The sequence below is a fragment of the Rhynchophorus ferrugineus genome, unplaced genomic scaffold (assembly GCF_030347505.1).
Source record: "Rhynchophorus ferrugineus isolate W39M unplaced genomic scaffold, kcgeb_rfMv2 rfM10, whole genome shotgun sequence".
NCBI lineage: Eukaryota > Metazoa > Arthropoda > Insecta > Coleoptera > Curculionidae > Rhynchophorus > Rhynchophorus ferrugineus.
Window position 1 is genome coordinate 13,025,041 of NW_027472589.1, and position 17,768 is coordinate 13,042,808.

General features: G+C 28.3%; 1 protein-coding gene across 8 annotated transcripts in view; it reads right to left on the reverse strand.

The window, feature by feature from the left end:
- Nucleotides 1-17,768, reverse strand: part of Rdl (Resistant to dieldrin) — a 139,405-nt gene that overhangs the window by 45,492 nt on the left and 76,145 nt on the right. For all 8 annotated transcript variants that reach the window (XM_076416572.1, XM_076416567.1, XM_076416573.1 and 5 more), the window contains exons 5-6: nucleotides 8,307-8,378; nucleotides 6,255-6,409 (exon numbers count right to left, since the gene is read on the reverse strand). In XM_076416572.1, the coding sequence (XP_076272687.1) occupies nucleotides 6,255-6,409; nucleotides 8,307-8,378 (227 nt within the window). The remainder of the gene's footprint in view (nucleotides 1-6,254; nucleotides 6,410-8,306; nucleotides 8,379-17,768) is intronic.

A 17,768-nucleotide genomic window follows, 5' to 3' on the forward strand; every position in this document is an offset into this window, starting at 1 on the left:
ATTTAAAAAAACAGAGTCAACATTCCAAAAACAAAAGTTTCATGAAGTGTTTTATGTTTTCATTGTAAAAGTGTCTGAAATCTCTTATATCATCGTAAGAAAAATCATTGTTGATCAGTGTGATTTTAAAATGGAGTTAAATGTTTATAGCAATGAAATAATCGTAATTTCCATTGGGCAACATTTAAAAAAAAGTATTAATTCAAATGAAGCCTTCTTTCAATATAAAAACAGCGATAATTTTTGCATGCATTAAATAGTCCCTTTGTCATTCGGAATCTCCCTTTATAAATGCAATCTATAAATTAGATCTTTTTTTATAACTATAAAATCCTGTTGTTCTTGTGGAACGACGAAACTAGTTGAATAACATAGTATAAATAATAAAATTATTTGTATTTATCGACAATCATATTTTGTCATTTTATGGCTTTACTCTTAATCCTTAATGGACATAAATATGTAGACCCAATTAATACTCAAAAAGCATGTTTGGAAAACTCTGTTTATCCGGGTTTATTTAACATTTTGAGATCCACTATTTTTTTAATGTCAACAATTGGTTTCATTATCAATAATGAATCCCGTTAAGTTTGAGTATTTTCTATGAAACAATTTAAAATATTAATTTAGATATATCTGTAGTTCAGAAGGTATTATGTTTTCGCTTTATTTTTATATTTAAAACGATATTCATAAAATTTTCTTATTGTTAATGTTCGGCCTAATTCGGAATCCACCCAGTTTTCTGGTGAAAGATTCTCTTTAAAATATTCAATTAATTGACACAAATAATAATATTAATCGTCCTAAAAATATTCTATCCTCGACGACAGGGCGCATCGCAAAAAACTGCCTACCATGATTAGACTTACATCAGTTTTCTTCGCCTGTTGTGATAGATGCTTTTGATTTGTTTTAGTTGGTGTTGCAATACCGATAACGTTTTTTTGACATGATTTCTTTCGACTGTAAAGTGTTTCTAATCTAATGGTTTGGTATCAAGAAATAATGTAAGTTTTTAATTATGCATTTTTATAATTATTTAGACGGTATAAATATTTGTTAGGCGATTCAGTTAATTTTCGCGTGGTGTTCTGACAATGAAAGCAATTTTGCGTGCCGACTTGGTGATATTTTATAAAATTAACACGTTTTAGTCGTTACTTATTTACTTAATATAGCCCTGAATGAAAATTATAGGGACTTATATTTAGTTTTTACCTTAAATATTTAGTAATATCCTAAACATGTATGACTAAATAATGTCATATTATGCATTCTGAAAATGTTGCATGCCTATCCAACGCCTACTTCTCTCGAATTAATTTGTTCGTAAGACAATACCTTCCTAATTTTCCACATTCCGTAGTATCGATGCATTTTTGACGTTTTCTGATAATGGCCTCCGGTGGTTAACGTGTTTTATTGAAAGTTTAATTTCATTTTGATAATAATTAGTTGTACATGGAAACGTAGGTATGTGAAAACGCAAAATAATTTTGTGTAGTTTCAATTTATTTGCATTTTGTCATGTTTTCAGCATCAGCGTTAGTCTTCTCCCAAGGGATCAAGCGTCACCCATCTTCTATTAGATGTTTGTTATTGGAGATGTGGTAAGTAATTATTAATTATTTTATTTATGTTTTAATATTATTTATTTGATATTAAATTCACTCCATTATTTGATTTTAAGTTCTAAGGTTTCTAATTAGGTAATAAATCATTTTGAAAATTAAAACATCACATTAATTCTTATATTTTAGTGTTAAACATATAAGAGTATATTTTTAGATGATATAATGCATTTATTTTCCATCATGAATTTAATTTGTTATTTAGGCCGTTTAAAATAATGCTTGCTCTAATATCTCGCACATACAGCACATATAATAATAGACAATAATATATTTTTGTATTTCCAGGGTTTTTTTCAGTGTGTTCTATAGAATTGATTTTAGTAAATCTGTTTAGGATATATATTGTCCGTTGTGTGAAGTACCTTATTATTATGTTGAATTTATACCATCAACATTGCTATAGTACCTTTTCTAGAGGGTTATCTAAATAAAATTAGCAGAGTGCGTAACTTCAATATGCAAATTGAATTGATTAATATAGATACGAAGAATAAGATAAGAAAATAAATAAAGTTAAATTTGGTTAGATTAGAGACCATAGAGTCCCACTCTCATCGGAAGTATTCACTAAGTTATGTGTAGGTTGGAGTGAAAGTAATTTGGACCTTATGGTCTATTAAGCAGATTTGTGTGTGATAAATTTTGCTGTATTCATTTAGTGGTATATTCACTATTAATTCATTTTATCTGTGCTTTATTAGTTTCCCATAGTGTTTGCTAACTTATAGGCTTCAACTTAAACAGACACCCCAATTGTTGGGAAATCCATGTTTTATGTTTTTTAATATATGTGTAATTATTATAATCTTGTAAGGTAATTATTTCTGCAATTTGTGAAGTTTTTAGACTGGAGTAATCTAAATGGTGAACACCTTCGAGACATCCATTCTTCTTCAATCAGGTGACTATTATAATTGATATTACATGTTTCTGTATAGTTCCAGAGTTTCTAGATTAATTCATTATTTTAGATGAAGCCTTTATGGGCATTTGGATTTTTAAGAGGCAGCGATTGTTATGTGTCTGGAAATCTTGATTCAATATATTGTCTAGTGTCCTGAGTGAAAAACAGTGGGAAGTTTAATATCTTGTTGTTTATTTCTAGTTATCTCAAAATATCCTTAGCAGTTTCATTTCTAACAGTTTTTCTGCTTCAGAGTAAATTGTTGTAGAGTAATTGTTTTCAATAACATATTTTTGGATTTCTTTAGTTGCATTTGATTCCACTATATATTTTGGGAGTATTTTTTTAGTCATTTTTATCAGAAACTCACAATTTTATTTTTTTAGACTTGCTTTATTTAGAGCTTATTGGGACAATCAGGTTAAAAAAATAGTTATATTTTACATACTTGTACATAGATATATTTATATTTTATATATTGGTTATTAGGTGCAATCAATTAGGCCTTTTAGTATTGCTTTGATTTTTGGTACATCAAGTGAATAATATTTGAGAAAAGTGGTATTTTGCATTTTCTTAACATGTAAAATTCATGTTTTGACCTGAGAACTGATATTGTCGCCTTTATAATGTATTTATAATTTTAAATTGAAACATTCTGTAGTTTGGGTATAAGAAGATTTGTGAGGTATGCATTTGGCTTTAGTTAATAAATAATGTTTGTTATGTAATTGTATTATACTTTTTCTATTTTTTCATTACACATATATTCAAGTTTTAAACATTAAATATAATATTTTATCAGTAATATCAGCGTTGTAGGATTTTTATTAAACTTTTTCGTGATAAAGCCGAATACATTTTAATCAAATGTCTGAGACCTTGTACCATTTAATCTGGCTGAATGAACTCTGTTCATCTTTATATCCTGTTTTTGTACTTCTGGAACATAATAAAATAATCCGGAGAGCGATATCATTTTTTCCGTTCTCGCGATCTTCCTCCAGTGCCTTTCAGACGGATAATAAAATAATGTAGAAGATGAAATATCGCATCGTAAATCAGGTAATAAAACATTTCTGTTTTGTAGTAGTAATCTGCTGAATAGTTATGTAGGTGTAACTTATTACCGTATAATCTCTGAAAAGTCTTCGGGGCTTACTAATAAACAAATATTTCTGAACTTGTTATTGTAATATTAATCAATAAATCTTTATTCTACTTAAAATAAGACATCTTTGTGAAGTTTTAAAAATGTAATTCAAGATTGTTGATTCAGAATTTATGATGGTACCCCCACGACAGTGATTTTCTTTAATTTTTCAATGGATCTTTTTATAAAGCCATTGGTTTTAGGTATTTCGTTAGCTTCTGTCAGTTGTCCGCTCATTTAACAATTTTTTTGATTTTGTATCTGAAGTCTATAGTAATACATTTTATCCATGGTTATGAAATTCTTATTGTTTGTTACATATACCTTTTTATTTCAATTTTTTTTCAGAATCCTTTTCGATTATCTTCGGAAGAGACAATGTAGGGTGAATGTCGTGGCAGAGCTTTTTGTTTAAGCATTACATTGCGATTCTCTTATAATGTTTTGGTTTGGTTTGAACTTTTTCGTCATACCAGGCCGTTTTTATCTGCTGTATCACATATCTTAAACTTTTAACATAATATGGTTTTACTTATGTGGTATATTTCTTGTAATTAATTTTCTTTTCATTCGTAGTAATTTTATTTCAATGAATATTCGGATTCTTGGAGTTATTTCTTTGGTTTTGGTAATTAGATATTTTTGTGCACAGAGAAAATATTTTTGAAATTTCTATATATATACAAGCATAATAATAAAGTTTTAATATGAACATAGTTATATATTTAGACAGTCGTTTTAAATAAGTCGAAATTAATTAAGAGTCCAAATAGTTTTTCCACAATATGTACTATATTTTTATAGCTTGTATATTAGACGACCTATCTTTGTGTTTAAAATACCACTTTGCTATAACCAATGTTACTTTGTGTTCATCTAGTCTTTCTTGGGGCCTCTTTTAGATTAAGTAACAATCGCTGAGGATCAGTATGATTTGTACTCGTAAAGTTAATTTTCATATCATATGTTTTGTTTTGGCTTTTAAGAAAGTTATAACCTACCAGACTGTTTTGGTTTTAGTTCTTGGTCTATTCAACAGACTTCTGTTTTGATACTGATGTTCAGTTCTTTATGCATGTTTCCGCCATTTAAACGTAACGACACAAAAGCCTAATATACCTTTATATCATACGCTCATATTTGAAGATAATATTTCTCTTGCAGGATGTATTTATTCATAAAAATAACTGATTCCGAATATTTCCGACAACAAACGGTTGCTTGGTTAGTACATGTTGACGCTACTATTTGGTATAATACGTTACCTCAGTTTTTTTACATCAAAATAAGAAATACACTTTTTATAATATATTTTATCACTACTAAAAAATATGTACAATTAATTTTGTTAGGTTAATATCTCATAGGAATCTGAATTAAGATTTTGCATGTGTCCATCAAATTTAAAAGTGTTTGCTAATAATTAATTGCATTTTATATTTTTGTCATTTTTGTTCATTTATTTTGTTAAAGGAATGAATGACTTTATGCTATAATTATTGACAGGTTATAAAGATATCTAGATTCTTTGGACAAAATTAGTCTTCATCTGGTTGAACTTTATTTATAACATGCTATATACTTTAACGCTATGTGTTATATTTTGGGCTTTCTATTTAATTCTCTTCTTTATATAGTCTTCTTTAGATTTTGTTATCATTGAATTATCTCCGCTTTAGTTTTCCTTTTTTTTTCTTGAATTTTTATCAGTATTTTGTTATTATATTTGTATACTCGGTATACTATTAATAACTGTATAATTTTCTATTAGTTGTAAAATAATGGTTTTCAATAAAAATGTAGTTTTTGGAAAACGGAAACTCCATATTTTAACACATATCTGAACACATAATCATTAATCAATTCATGAAACATCATTGCGTCCACTAAAAACAACTGTATGCTATTGTATTCATGCTGAAAACATCATTGGTCCCTATTTTTTCGAAAATGACAGTTACTGTTACTGCTGAACGGTACCAAAACATGATTCGAAATTCTCTTGTGCCTGAAATGGAACATCAAGGACTAGAGGACATGTGGTTTCAGTAAGATGGGACCACAATACACACAGCTCCTTCAACAATTCAATTATTGAATGACGTTTTTCCACGAAGACTAATTTCGCGAAGTGGCGATTTAACAGCACCAGACTTTTTCTTAAGGGGTTATTTTAAAATCACAAGTGTATATGAATAAGGCCCAAACGATCCAACATCTTACAGACAATATTCGTCAGAAAATTGAAGAAATTCAGCCTCAGGTGATATCATGAAAAATACCCTAAAAAGTGCCGAAAATTATATAGCGAATCGTGGTCATCATTTAGCCGGTATAATTTTTCAATCATAACAAAAAAAATGTAAAGACCAAGTAAACGTTTTATGAAAACCAAACTTACCTATCTTTTCTTTGAGAAAAGTTATAGGCAATCAAAATGGTAGGGGGATTTCAATATATCTATATGTTCTAAATAATGTTTAGATAATGTTTTGAAGACATAATTATTATAGTGTAAAAGGTGATTATTATTTTGAATGGTTTTATTAGTACTCACCGAATACTTCTGGTGATACTGCCAGAATGATGTATTCTGATAAATTCGTTAGATGTAGTTGCTTTGTGGAACGAAGACGTTTTTTCGTTTACGAAAAACGTATCAGGCACCCATATGTTTGTGATAAATTCCGAACCAACAGATAACATTTCTACCTGAAAATCAATAAAATTATTGTTATATATTGTGAAAATGGATTACATTTTAATAGATTAAAAGCAATGCAGTGAGATTGATTAGCTAAAATTTTATAAAATAGTTCTATATATATAAATTTCTACGAGAGGTATCTTTATGAAGTTGTTGTATGTATTCCAATCATATTTACACCAAAAATGTATTTATCGAGAAAAATTGGTACAATATATGTTGATCAAGGTATTTTCCATCACTTTCTATAACTGCTACAGCAGTTCTTCCCGTTTTTTAAACTATTTGTCAGCTAAATCATGAACAAGTGGTAATCAGAAAGCGTTATGTCATGAAGTAACAGATTCATTCGGTTTTAGCAACTCGTAATACATTATACTTTTCTGATTCTACATCAAGAACTGGAGTAACTCATGACTTTTTGTATTTGAGTCTTTCGTAATAGATTTATTTTCATTGACAGGGACAACACGTCATGCTTTTTTGTCTAGCAAGCAGGAAAATCTCCTATGGTAGTCCCTTTTTGGATCTATTCGATCGCCTTTAAATGCCTGGGAAGAGCTGATTCATTAATTGCTAAGTTGTTATAAAGTTCTTTAGGGGTTTAAGCTGGGTTATCCTCCAATAAGTCTTGCATTTCATTGTGTCCGGAACTTGTTGGCCTTCTTTTTCATTGACTTCAGAATAATCATTTTTAAGTTGTTGTTAACAATAAATAATGATAGATTTCAATGATTTAAGATTTTAAACCATAGAATATTGCATCTTTATCGTCTTATTACATATGGCTGATCAAGATACATACAAGCACCTAGTATGTAACATATATACATCTACATATATACATCTACTTTTCGAAACGGTCCTAATATTTTCTCTGATATGTAATATACAAATTGGCAAAATATCTTATAAGTTAAATCTTTTATATATATTTATATATATATATGTATATATATATATATATATATATATATATATATATATATATATATATATATATATATATATATATATATATAAACTTTATAATATAATTTACCAACTATGGGTTTATCTGGCGAATGAATTTAAAAATCATCCTAGAAAACATCCGGTCTTACCCAGCCCGGTTACTGGCGTGACTGGGATCATTTTCCTTGTCGGATTTTATACTCTTGCTTAGGACAATCACAAATTTTAAACAATCACAAACATAAATTTACGACCATGCCCCAGCAGGATTCGAACCCACGACTATCGCAACAGTAGGACGACCGTCCTATCGCCTTTATCACTGCGCCACCAAGCCGGCAAGTTAAATCTCTTTCTGTATATTAAAATTTTTAAACATTTTATAAAAAAAAATTGTTTAACATATTATAGTTGAAATATATTAACAGTTTGTTGTTGTATAGAATGTCAATTTTCGCGTCACTGAATTGTTTCTTTTAAAATATTCATAAAGTTTTTTTAATTAATTTAATTTAATATTAATTTACAACTTAATTTATTACTACTGTTCTGTTGTACTTTTATTAGGCGGGTACGGGATTAATACATCAGTATTAATTTATTATTTTACTTCCCAAAATAAAAAAAGGAAATATTTGAGAAAATGAAAAATTTTTTTTTGCAATTTTTCATGTTTAAATGGCAATATCATAAAATCACCTTAAAATAAGGGAGAGAGAATTTCTGATTTATTGATGATAGCTATCCCAACCTTGTATTTCCAATTTTGTTTTTCTCAAGAATGAAAGACATGACTTTGAAGTATAAGTTATTTCTAATAACAACAATTTTGGAATTATTAATCTTTCAACTTTCTGTCCTAAAGCTATGACTTTGCCATTGATTGATTATTGGCTAGATTATGTGAAGTTTAGTTCTGAAGCCTTACACTAAATAGTTTCCTCTTACCTGTGGTCTTTTACGGAAAGCTAATCGGGGATCAGTCCAGAATTGTCGAAAATAGAAGTCCAACGTGAAATCCTAAACAAAACAATTCATCAGTATATACTCATCATATCACAAACTATGTCGTTATTGTCATGAACTACTGACATGGCTACATATTTATACACAAATACAAACATAGCATGCACGTGCACTGTATTAGCGAATCGTTTGGCCAAGTGAATGCCTAATGATATTTAAAACATTAACGTGGTTAAAGTAAATGTTACATTACGTATATCTCATGTTTTGGCAGGTTTGGTATTTATTGCACATTGATATAATGCAAGGTTATATATTGAAATATTTACTAATATTATTTTCACAGCCACAGTTATGTCATATGTTATGTTTAACTACATCATACATTTTATATACATTTCATAAAACATATTTTATCAATTGTTGTATGTTATTTTAAGGTACAACTGAAAGGAAAATATATTTAATGAATCTAAACAAGTATAATTAGGTATCATTAATTTTTATTATTCTAAACGAAGATTTTTCGGGTCTCTAATATGATAATGCTTGTGATTTTAGTCATTTTGTGTTTTCGTTTTATAAACGATTTTATCAGGTATGATTAATCCCTAAAATGTGTCCATTTTATTTGCTTCATATGATTACAATAAGTGATAACTGAACTCCAGATTTATTGTATTTCCTAACTATTTTTTTACGTTTAAATTTCTTGCTTTTTATATTTCTATTATTGCTAAAATAATTTTTAACATTTCTTACATTATTTTTCAATTATTTCAGATTATTTATAACATAATACAGTGTGTAATTATTTTCGTAGTGAGAAACAATTTTCTTTTTTATTATATATAAATTATTATTTTGATTACATACTATTTATTTAAAATAAGCTAGTATTTATGCTTATTTTTTGGATATTTTATCATTTTTTGTGTGAATATCAACACTCGTAAGGAGTAAATATTACGTTACTAACAAAAAAGATAATAAAAAGGTGTGTTTAAGAAATATTGGCTTAACATTTGCCTGTATTTTTTAACTATCTATTATAGTGTAACATTTCTTATATTAGTTTTCAGTTATTTCAGAATATTTTTATCATAATACAGTGTGTAATTATTTGAAGGCATATTTATTTAGGCAATTAAGCATTAGTTTATTAACAATTTTCTTTTCTTTTATATATACATTATTTTTTTAGGTTACACTATATTTCTTTAAAATAAGCTAATATTTAAGCTTTTTTTGATATTTTAATCATTTTTGGTAAATATCTACAGTCCTAAACCGTTAATAATATTACGTTAGAGATAACAAAAGAGATTACTACAGAGGTGTGCTTAGGAAATGTTGGCTAAATATTTTCTTGTATTTGGCATATCTATTATAGCATTTATTACGTTGTGTTCTTTTAATTATGCCATAGAATATTGTTGGAAGTCACATAATTTTTTATTTTTGAATATTTTTAGGTTTTAAAATATCTGTAATAGGATTTAAGTAATTAATTTCTCATGTATTCATATGTACTAAGAAATTTGATTTATTTGACTCCTTTATTAATAGCTTCTCTTGCTCCGTGTACCACCTATCTCATTTTAGCTTCCTTATTTTACTGATTACGGCATATTTTCTTTATAGTATATTGTACCCTTTAATTTAATATTATAATAACCATATCGAATACAAGAACTGAAGAGATAATAATGACTGACAAAAAGTTTTGACCGTTTTTACGGCCCTCAATTTCTCTTACTTCCCCATATTCTGGGGGGATGAGTCGTGGCGTCGTGATTTTACATCCCATTTAATTCCTGATAATTATCCGCCATCTATTTTGCATTAAAAGAGCATTAACAGTATCCGCACTTAATTCTCGACGTTAGATCAATCTCGGATAGAGTCCCAGCTTCCGCATCGGATGTATAAAGAGATAAGCGGGCCAGGGTGTCTTTTTAACGTTCTACCAGTCGGGTTTTTTACGCCAACAAGTCCGCAACGTTTTTCAAGAACTGTTCAGAAAAAAACCCTCACAGCTAGGCACTCATACTGGAGGCTGATGGCCCTTGGGTTCGTGTCTGATATATCTCTGTGCATTTTACCATAGAAATACTACTTTTAGATAGATTCATTCAACATTCATCGTTTATTCAAGTTGTTCTATAATAATTGACAATAATTGATTAGTTAGTGTTTTGCTTTTATACAATAATTACTTTATTGATTTTATAATTGCTCAATTATCTTTTAATAATTTATTGTTGATTGTTATTTAATAATAATAACAGATCGTCGGACAGAAGTCCAAGATTTTGTCCAAGTAATCAAGTATTACCATTTATTACAAGTAATAGTATTTTGGTCTTTGTGTGATTAACATTCTTACGTATATTTACATTTTAATTTACCATAAATACAGTTTTTGAGTAATTAGGAACAATTTAACGAATATTTTCATTCTATATAATATCATATTAAATTCTTTGACGATTTCGTTTTAAACAATGTTAGAACAAGAGAAACTTGGAGTCATAGTTATTCAGGCAATTAGTTATTTATTTAAGTTTCAGTTATTGACAACCTTCAAATGAGAATACTTCCTTTCGAATGATTAATTAGCTTATCCATCTACAAGTAATTTCTAATTATTTTATTAAGTTTTATTATTAATCTGCATTTTTGTTATATCTGCAATTGTAAGCAGTGACATAACGGTCTATCTATAATAGTAAATCAATTTCTTAAAAACATATATTTTTAAAATTATTAATTGATAATTCAGTACAATAATAAAAACAAATTTCGTAATTCCTGTATTTTCTAAATATATATTTTAATCAATAAAAATTATTAAATTATATACAATATAAAATTATTATATTTTTCATATTATTTATATTTTAATGTTTATCTTTATTATATACAGTCATCGACAAAGTAAAGTTTCAGTGCCAGTAAATTTTTGATGCAGTTCTGTCCAGAAATGTTATTAGTCAGTGAATAATATATTTAAAATTTAGAAATATATTTCTTTGGACAGTCAGTGAAACATCCAGTATAAATATTAAATGTACTATTATGGTTTTAGTATCAATTTGATAGATATTTTAAACAATTATATTAAGGTTTGCATTATTTTTTTTGTATTATTTGTTTATTTTGTATTTTGTATTAGTCGCCAAACTACTAGTAACAATGTAATAAATTTATTTAAAGTTCTTTTTAAATTAATATTTTGATATTATTTTGATATTGGCCTTAAAAATCATTTTAAGATCATTTACAGTAATTATTATATTGTTAAACATCAGGATCATTTAATTTGATTTTGTTAGCCTTTTTTACCTTTGGTTTCGAGGGATTATGAAAAAATTAATTAAGTTATCACTTAAATAGAATCGTCAAGTTTTATACAAATAATTAACATTCATGGCATAGTGCATCACACATTATATTCCGTTTCAATATTTACAAAAAAATCATTATTTTAAAAGGCACTTTATATTATACAATATAAATTATATGAATTTTTGATATGATGTTTTGTTCCTTATTATTTACCTTGATATTTGGATCCAAAAATAAACATTAAAAAATAAAATATTAAATAGAACAACATATATATGGATTTGCTTCACTATAGATGATATATTAGTTTTTTTTTAATAAAAAAGATTTCGGGGCAAACTATTCTTCGTGTACAAGAAGAAAAATAGCACATATGTTTTAACATCCAGTATAAACATTAAATAATCTGGTTTAAACATAAAGTATATTTTTAAAATAAACATAATTTAGACACATTCTATATACCCGTTATTGTTCTCGTTACTTGTTCTTTTTAGTATCAGTTTGATATATTTTTTAAAATAATTATATTAGTGCGTATTATTGCATTATTTATTTGAATTGATACTCTTGTGCATTTACGCACTTTTTTTATTGTTGTTTAGTTTGTTATATAACATAATATTCTACAACTTCTGGATACATTTTTTAAAAATTAAGTCAACTAAATTGAGGTTTATTGAAATATTGAATATTTTAAGTTATTGGGAGTTATTTTAACATGATTTATAAGCATTCTTAATTATCTAATTACATACAATTCATTATTAAGATGATTTGTTCCTTTAAATATGCCCTTTTTGAAATGAAAACATCGGTTTTAGTTATTTTTTCTTTCAATACGGATTGAATATCAATTATTAATAATGTTTGGTGAAAAAAAAATACCCTCGGAAATACTCGAAGGTTGTCTGCTGTCTGACAGTGTTATATTAAATTTATCGCTCGCGATCTAAAGGAGTGAAGCTCCGAATCAATCGAGTCATTATAGAGAACCCCGATGGATATCCTGGTTCCGTATCCGTGTGCGGTAAATACCAGACCTACCTTGAAAGCGTCGAGACTGTTCCGCGTTTCTGAAAATAGACGACGTACGAGCGACGTGCTCACGCAAGTACTCGTTCTGCGTGAACTATATATCACCCCTTCGACGACCGTTACGTCCGTACAAGACGTGGAAAACCAAGTCCAAGGTCGGGTCGGCCTCACTTGGCCGAATCGATCCGTACAAACTGCAAGTTTTCCGTGGAAGGCGGCCCTCGTGCTGATGTCTGCTTGCTTTCCAGCCGCTACATGCACTGTCTATTATGCGGTAACAATTTACCGCGTGCAGTTTTACCTCGCCCACGGCAAGACATGCAATCCTCTAGCGGACACGCTCCCTATATTACCTAAGAAAATCCTTGAATAAAACTGGCCATTATTATTTTCTGTGAATGTTTGAAAGACTTGAGGTAAACTCTTCGCAGAAAATATACGGGGTATTTTTAGTTTTCGGGTCAAAATAGACTCTGTTATTACCATTATTTAATTTTTAATATTTTAGAGATTATTAGTGATAATGGGTATGTGATATATTTTTTCTTGACGTCATATCTGAAAACCAAAATGAAGAAACCTATTTGTAGTTGTAAAAGTGATTATTTTTTCTTTAATTTTTCTATTTCCTTTAACATCAATAGGCTTATTACGTTAAATACATTATTATATTTGTTTATATTATTCTACAACTATGACCACCTGTTTGTTTGATTAAAGTCGTTTTCCAGGAATGAATTTTTATGATGGGAGAAGAGCTAAATAGAGAAAATAGATTTAAAGATAGTTAGTCTGACATTGGATGTCGAAGCAGTTAGTACTTGAATTCACTAATGTTATCGATGATGTTTAAACTGTATGATCAGGTGCATGAAAATATTTTTTACACTGTTGAGTTACTGAAAGAGTTACACTGATAATCTGAGTTTATTGCGTTTATTATCACAAAATTCCTTTTGCATTTTAAAACACTAACGCTAACACAGTCTTGGCCCTTATGTGAATATGAACATGTATACAGAAACGAAGAACTAGGTTCAAAGACCACCCCTTAGCCCCTTGTTTTAGAATCAGGGTTACCGACGTAGACACAAGTCTCATTCATCAAATCCAAGAGACCACCGTTTTCTGAGTACTTAAAATTGGTGGGTGTTCTTTTGGAAGATACATATCAAAATGGCGTCGAATTTTTAGTTGTTGCCGTTGGTGAAATGATATTTTTTTCACTGAATCTAGTTTGGTTCGACGATACAAAAGAGCATGTTAATTCGGAACAAAATGTTGCTGACGACCACAAACTGAATTTCAATGAATGAAGAACATGTGTTTTATGGTAGCGCATATGGTTTGGTTTGATGATTTTCCTGAATAACATTTGAAAAAACCACCAGGACCATTCAATTTGATTTTGTTGGACTATTTTTCCTTTGGTTTTGAGGTTATGTGAAAAAAACTGACCAACATTTCAAATTTAATTAAATTAATTGAGTTATTGATGAGCTTTTTGATTATAATGTTTTGTCCCTTAATATTTGGTAGTATCCAAAAATGATAAATTATTAGATAGAACAACATTATTTTTAGTTCATTCACTTTAATAACGATAAAAAGAACAATTTTGAATTTTTTGGTTAGTTAGTTTTGCTTTATAATAAATTTCACTCTAGATTGGTAAACTTCTTAGCTGGTAAACCTAATAGCCATTTAATTGTGGGATGTGATGTGATATTATGTTAGTAATTCTTCTGAAATAAAAATGAAACTACCAAAGATTTCTTGGTGAACTATTCTTCGTGTACAAGAAGAAAAAAACTAATGTTTAAACCGAGCAAATATTAAGTTTATCAAAGATGCAAAAGTTCTAGTCTGACAAAGAAGAGGTTGGCTCTATTCAGACGACAGTATAGAACGGAAACTTCTGTGGAAGACTGACGAAAGTTAAAAGGTCATTAAATTCAAATTAACATTTTATTAGGAGGTTCTTGTCGAGTGCAATATAGCATGGTACGTGTAGTGTAGGATCATGTGTGCGATTAAAATTGTTTATTAATTAATTAAAACAAAAACTTAACTATGCGCCATAAATACCATTTACTGATGTTGTTTAGTTACTGTTGGATATACGCAGTTTATTATAATACCTTCATTACATGCTTGGATTTGGCAGAAAATTGCCTATGTTGATTTCATATATTATTGATATTATTGATCTAATTCGCAGTCTTATTCGAAAAAAAGCAAATATAAGCTATCTAATGATTCAAGAAAAGTTATTTAATGATGAATGACTGGACAAATCCAATATTCTTGTATATTTAATACCAAATAATATGGTAAATATTGGATATAAGGAAATAAGATTATATATATTAGACAATAGGGATTGACAACTAATTTACGAATCATCTTCTATATTGCCCATAATTACTTCCATTATTTAACCTAGGAATAATAATTATAGCCATATTAATCAAAAACGATTATTATAATACGGAAAAAACATGTTTCATTATAATTTTGTTCAACTAAACGTGATAGGAAACGTTGATGTGTCAAATCTGTATTTTGTTTTGATATCAATTATTAGTTGATTAAAATATCAGCGAGTGATTTTAGTAAATCATACTGATAATATATGCTTTTGCTTTTGCCTTAAAATTCATTTTTATAGATCATCCATTTTTTTAATGATTTAGTTTTTTGTCACATATTGGATAATGTTTTTTTTTGCATAGTTACAGATTATGTAGTAATAGCAAGACTAATTTTAGTATACATTTGTCAAGACTTCTCTCTTTTTTAATGACAAACATTAATAATAATTTGTTTGTTGGTCACAATCGAAAATGTTAAACAGGTCTGTAAGATAACTTCTCTTCTCTCAGTTAGGAATTGGTTTAATGTACCAAAATTTGATCATCAAAAAGAAGGGTGGATAGTTTTTCCTTAATGAGCCTAAAAGTACATTTTTTTAATTCCCACCTCGACTGCTTTAAACATTTGGGAGATCTGAGTGAAGAACAGGATAAATAATTTCACCAGGACATTAAAGAGATGGATAATATATATCAAGGCAACTGAGGCATCTCAGTGATATCAGATAATTATAGGACGCTTCAGGAATACAGATATTCCAGATTCTTGTAACAAGCAAAAATGTACAAACATGATCCTCACTGGCTAAAAAAAGTTTTAGTGTGTGTCTGTGAAGGTATATTAGTAAAATTGTGATAAATGATGTATTGCCCTATTATAAAAAGGAAGTAATTTTCGAATTCACACCCAATAACATGAAGCCTTAAAAACAGATCAGAACAGATCTTAATTATTATTATTAATTCTTGTTATCATTAGATTTATTTGAATTATAAGTGTATTATATTTATAATTATTCGTGTTATCATCAAAAAGAAGGGTGGATAGATTTTGCCTAATGAGCCTAAAAATACATTTTTTCCATTCCCACCTCGACTGCTTTGAACATTGGAATATATATATATATATATATATATATATATATATATATATATATATATATATATATATATATATATTTATATATTGGAATATCTTTCAATTTTGATAATAATATACTAAGGATTGTTCAGTTATGGAAAATATATTTAGGCAAAAAATAATCATGAAATGAATAATGATGAAATGTAGTATATATATGAAAAAGTTTATTTTTTATTTTATTTGTTTTTGTTATTTTAGTTTATTTGTGGAAGTACCCTATTTTATATATAATTCGAGATTTATGACTAAAATATACCCCATATATTTTTAAGAGCCATAACAATCAATTCCTGTGATGGGAAAAACAACTGTTACCCTAATGTAAAGTATCATATCGCGATATTTGTCCCATTTCTTTATGCATAATCCATTTTTTCCATTCTGTTTACATAAAATAAACAAGGAGAGTAAACGAATATCTCTGGCAATTTAACACTTACTGCTTCGCCGAGCATCTCTCTATTTGTGAAATTCGAGCCCGAATATCCGGGATTCTGGCTCTATTCCAGATATTTTCCTGGGACGACGAGCGCTAGACAACATTGGGTGTGTCTTTCAATAACAGGGTCAGATAGTTTTTCCTGTTTTTTTACCCCCTCCGCCTCGTCTCCCGGCCCGATTTTCCACAACTCACTGGCTTCACTTGCTGATATTTACGCTCTATTTTTATTATATAATACAATAGATATTACTCCTTTATATAAAAACGTTATGTTCAAGGGTTAACACTAAACGTCCCTTAACATATGCGACTTAATATGAAACTATAAGTTCAACCAATGTTGTAAAAAAGGGGTAATAGCCATTATTTGCGATAATAGAACGTCGATATTTATAAATGGAATATATTATAGGACTAAAAATAGATAGAATTGAATGGGTAATAGATATTTTATATTCGATAAATTACTCAATTCTTTGAAGATGACTTCACACGAAAGCTATAAATATTTCTAGTATACAATGTGTCTAATTCCTTTTGAATTAAAATATATATCAATTTAAGGTATTATTTATTGGATATAAGTTAATAATTCTACATTATTTTATGATTTATTTTTTAATAAATATAAAAATAACCTTAAAAATACCAAATAAAAAATCTAAAGAATTAATTTATTACTACAATGAACAATTATTTTATTTTTATTATTTATGGCTTATAAATTAGTTTTAAAGGGTTTTTTTAAATTTGAATCTTTCAGACAATTTATGGATTTCATCTCGAAGGATCGATTTTATCTTTATAAGAAGTGAAGGGCTGCTCAGACAGGTCACGACTCATATATCGAGACAAGTAGTAGTTAGAAGGAGCAAGATCTGGAGAATACGGCGGGTGAAGAATCATTTCCCATTTTAATGTTACCAAGTATGTTTTCACCGGTTTTTCAACATATGGTCGAGCGTTGTCATTCCAAAAGTATAATATTGTTGTGCCTCTGATCGTATTCCGGCCGTTTTTCATGCAGTACTCCGCTCATACGCATAGAAGGTCTTTAAATCGTCTTCAGAATTTTTTTAGCTGTCCAGAACGCT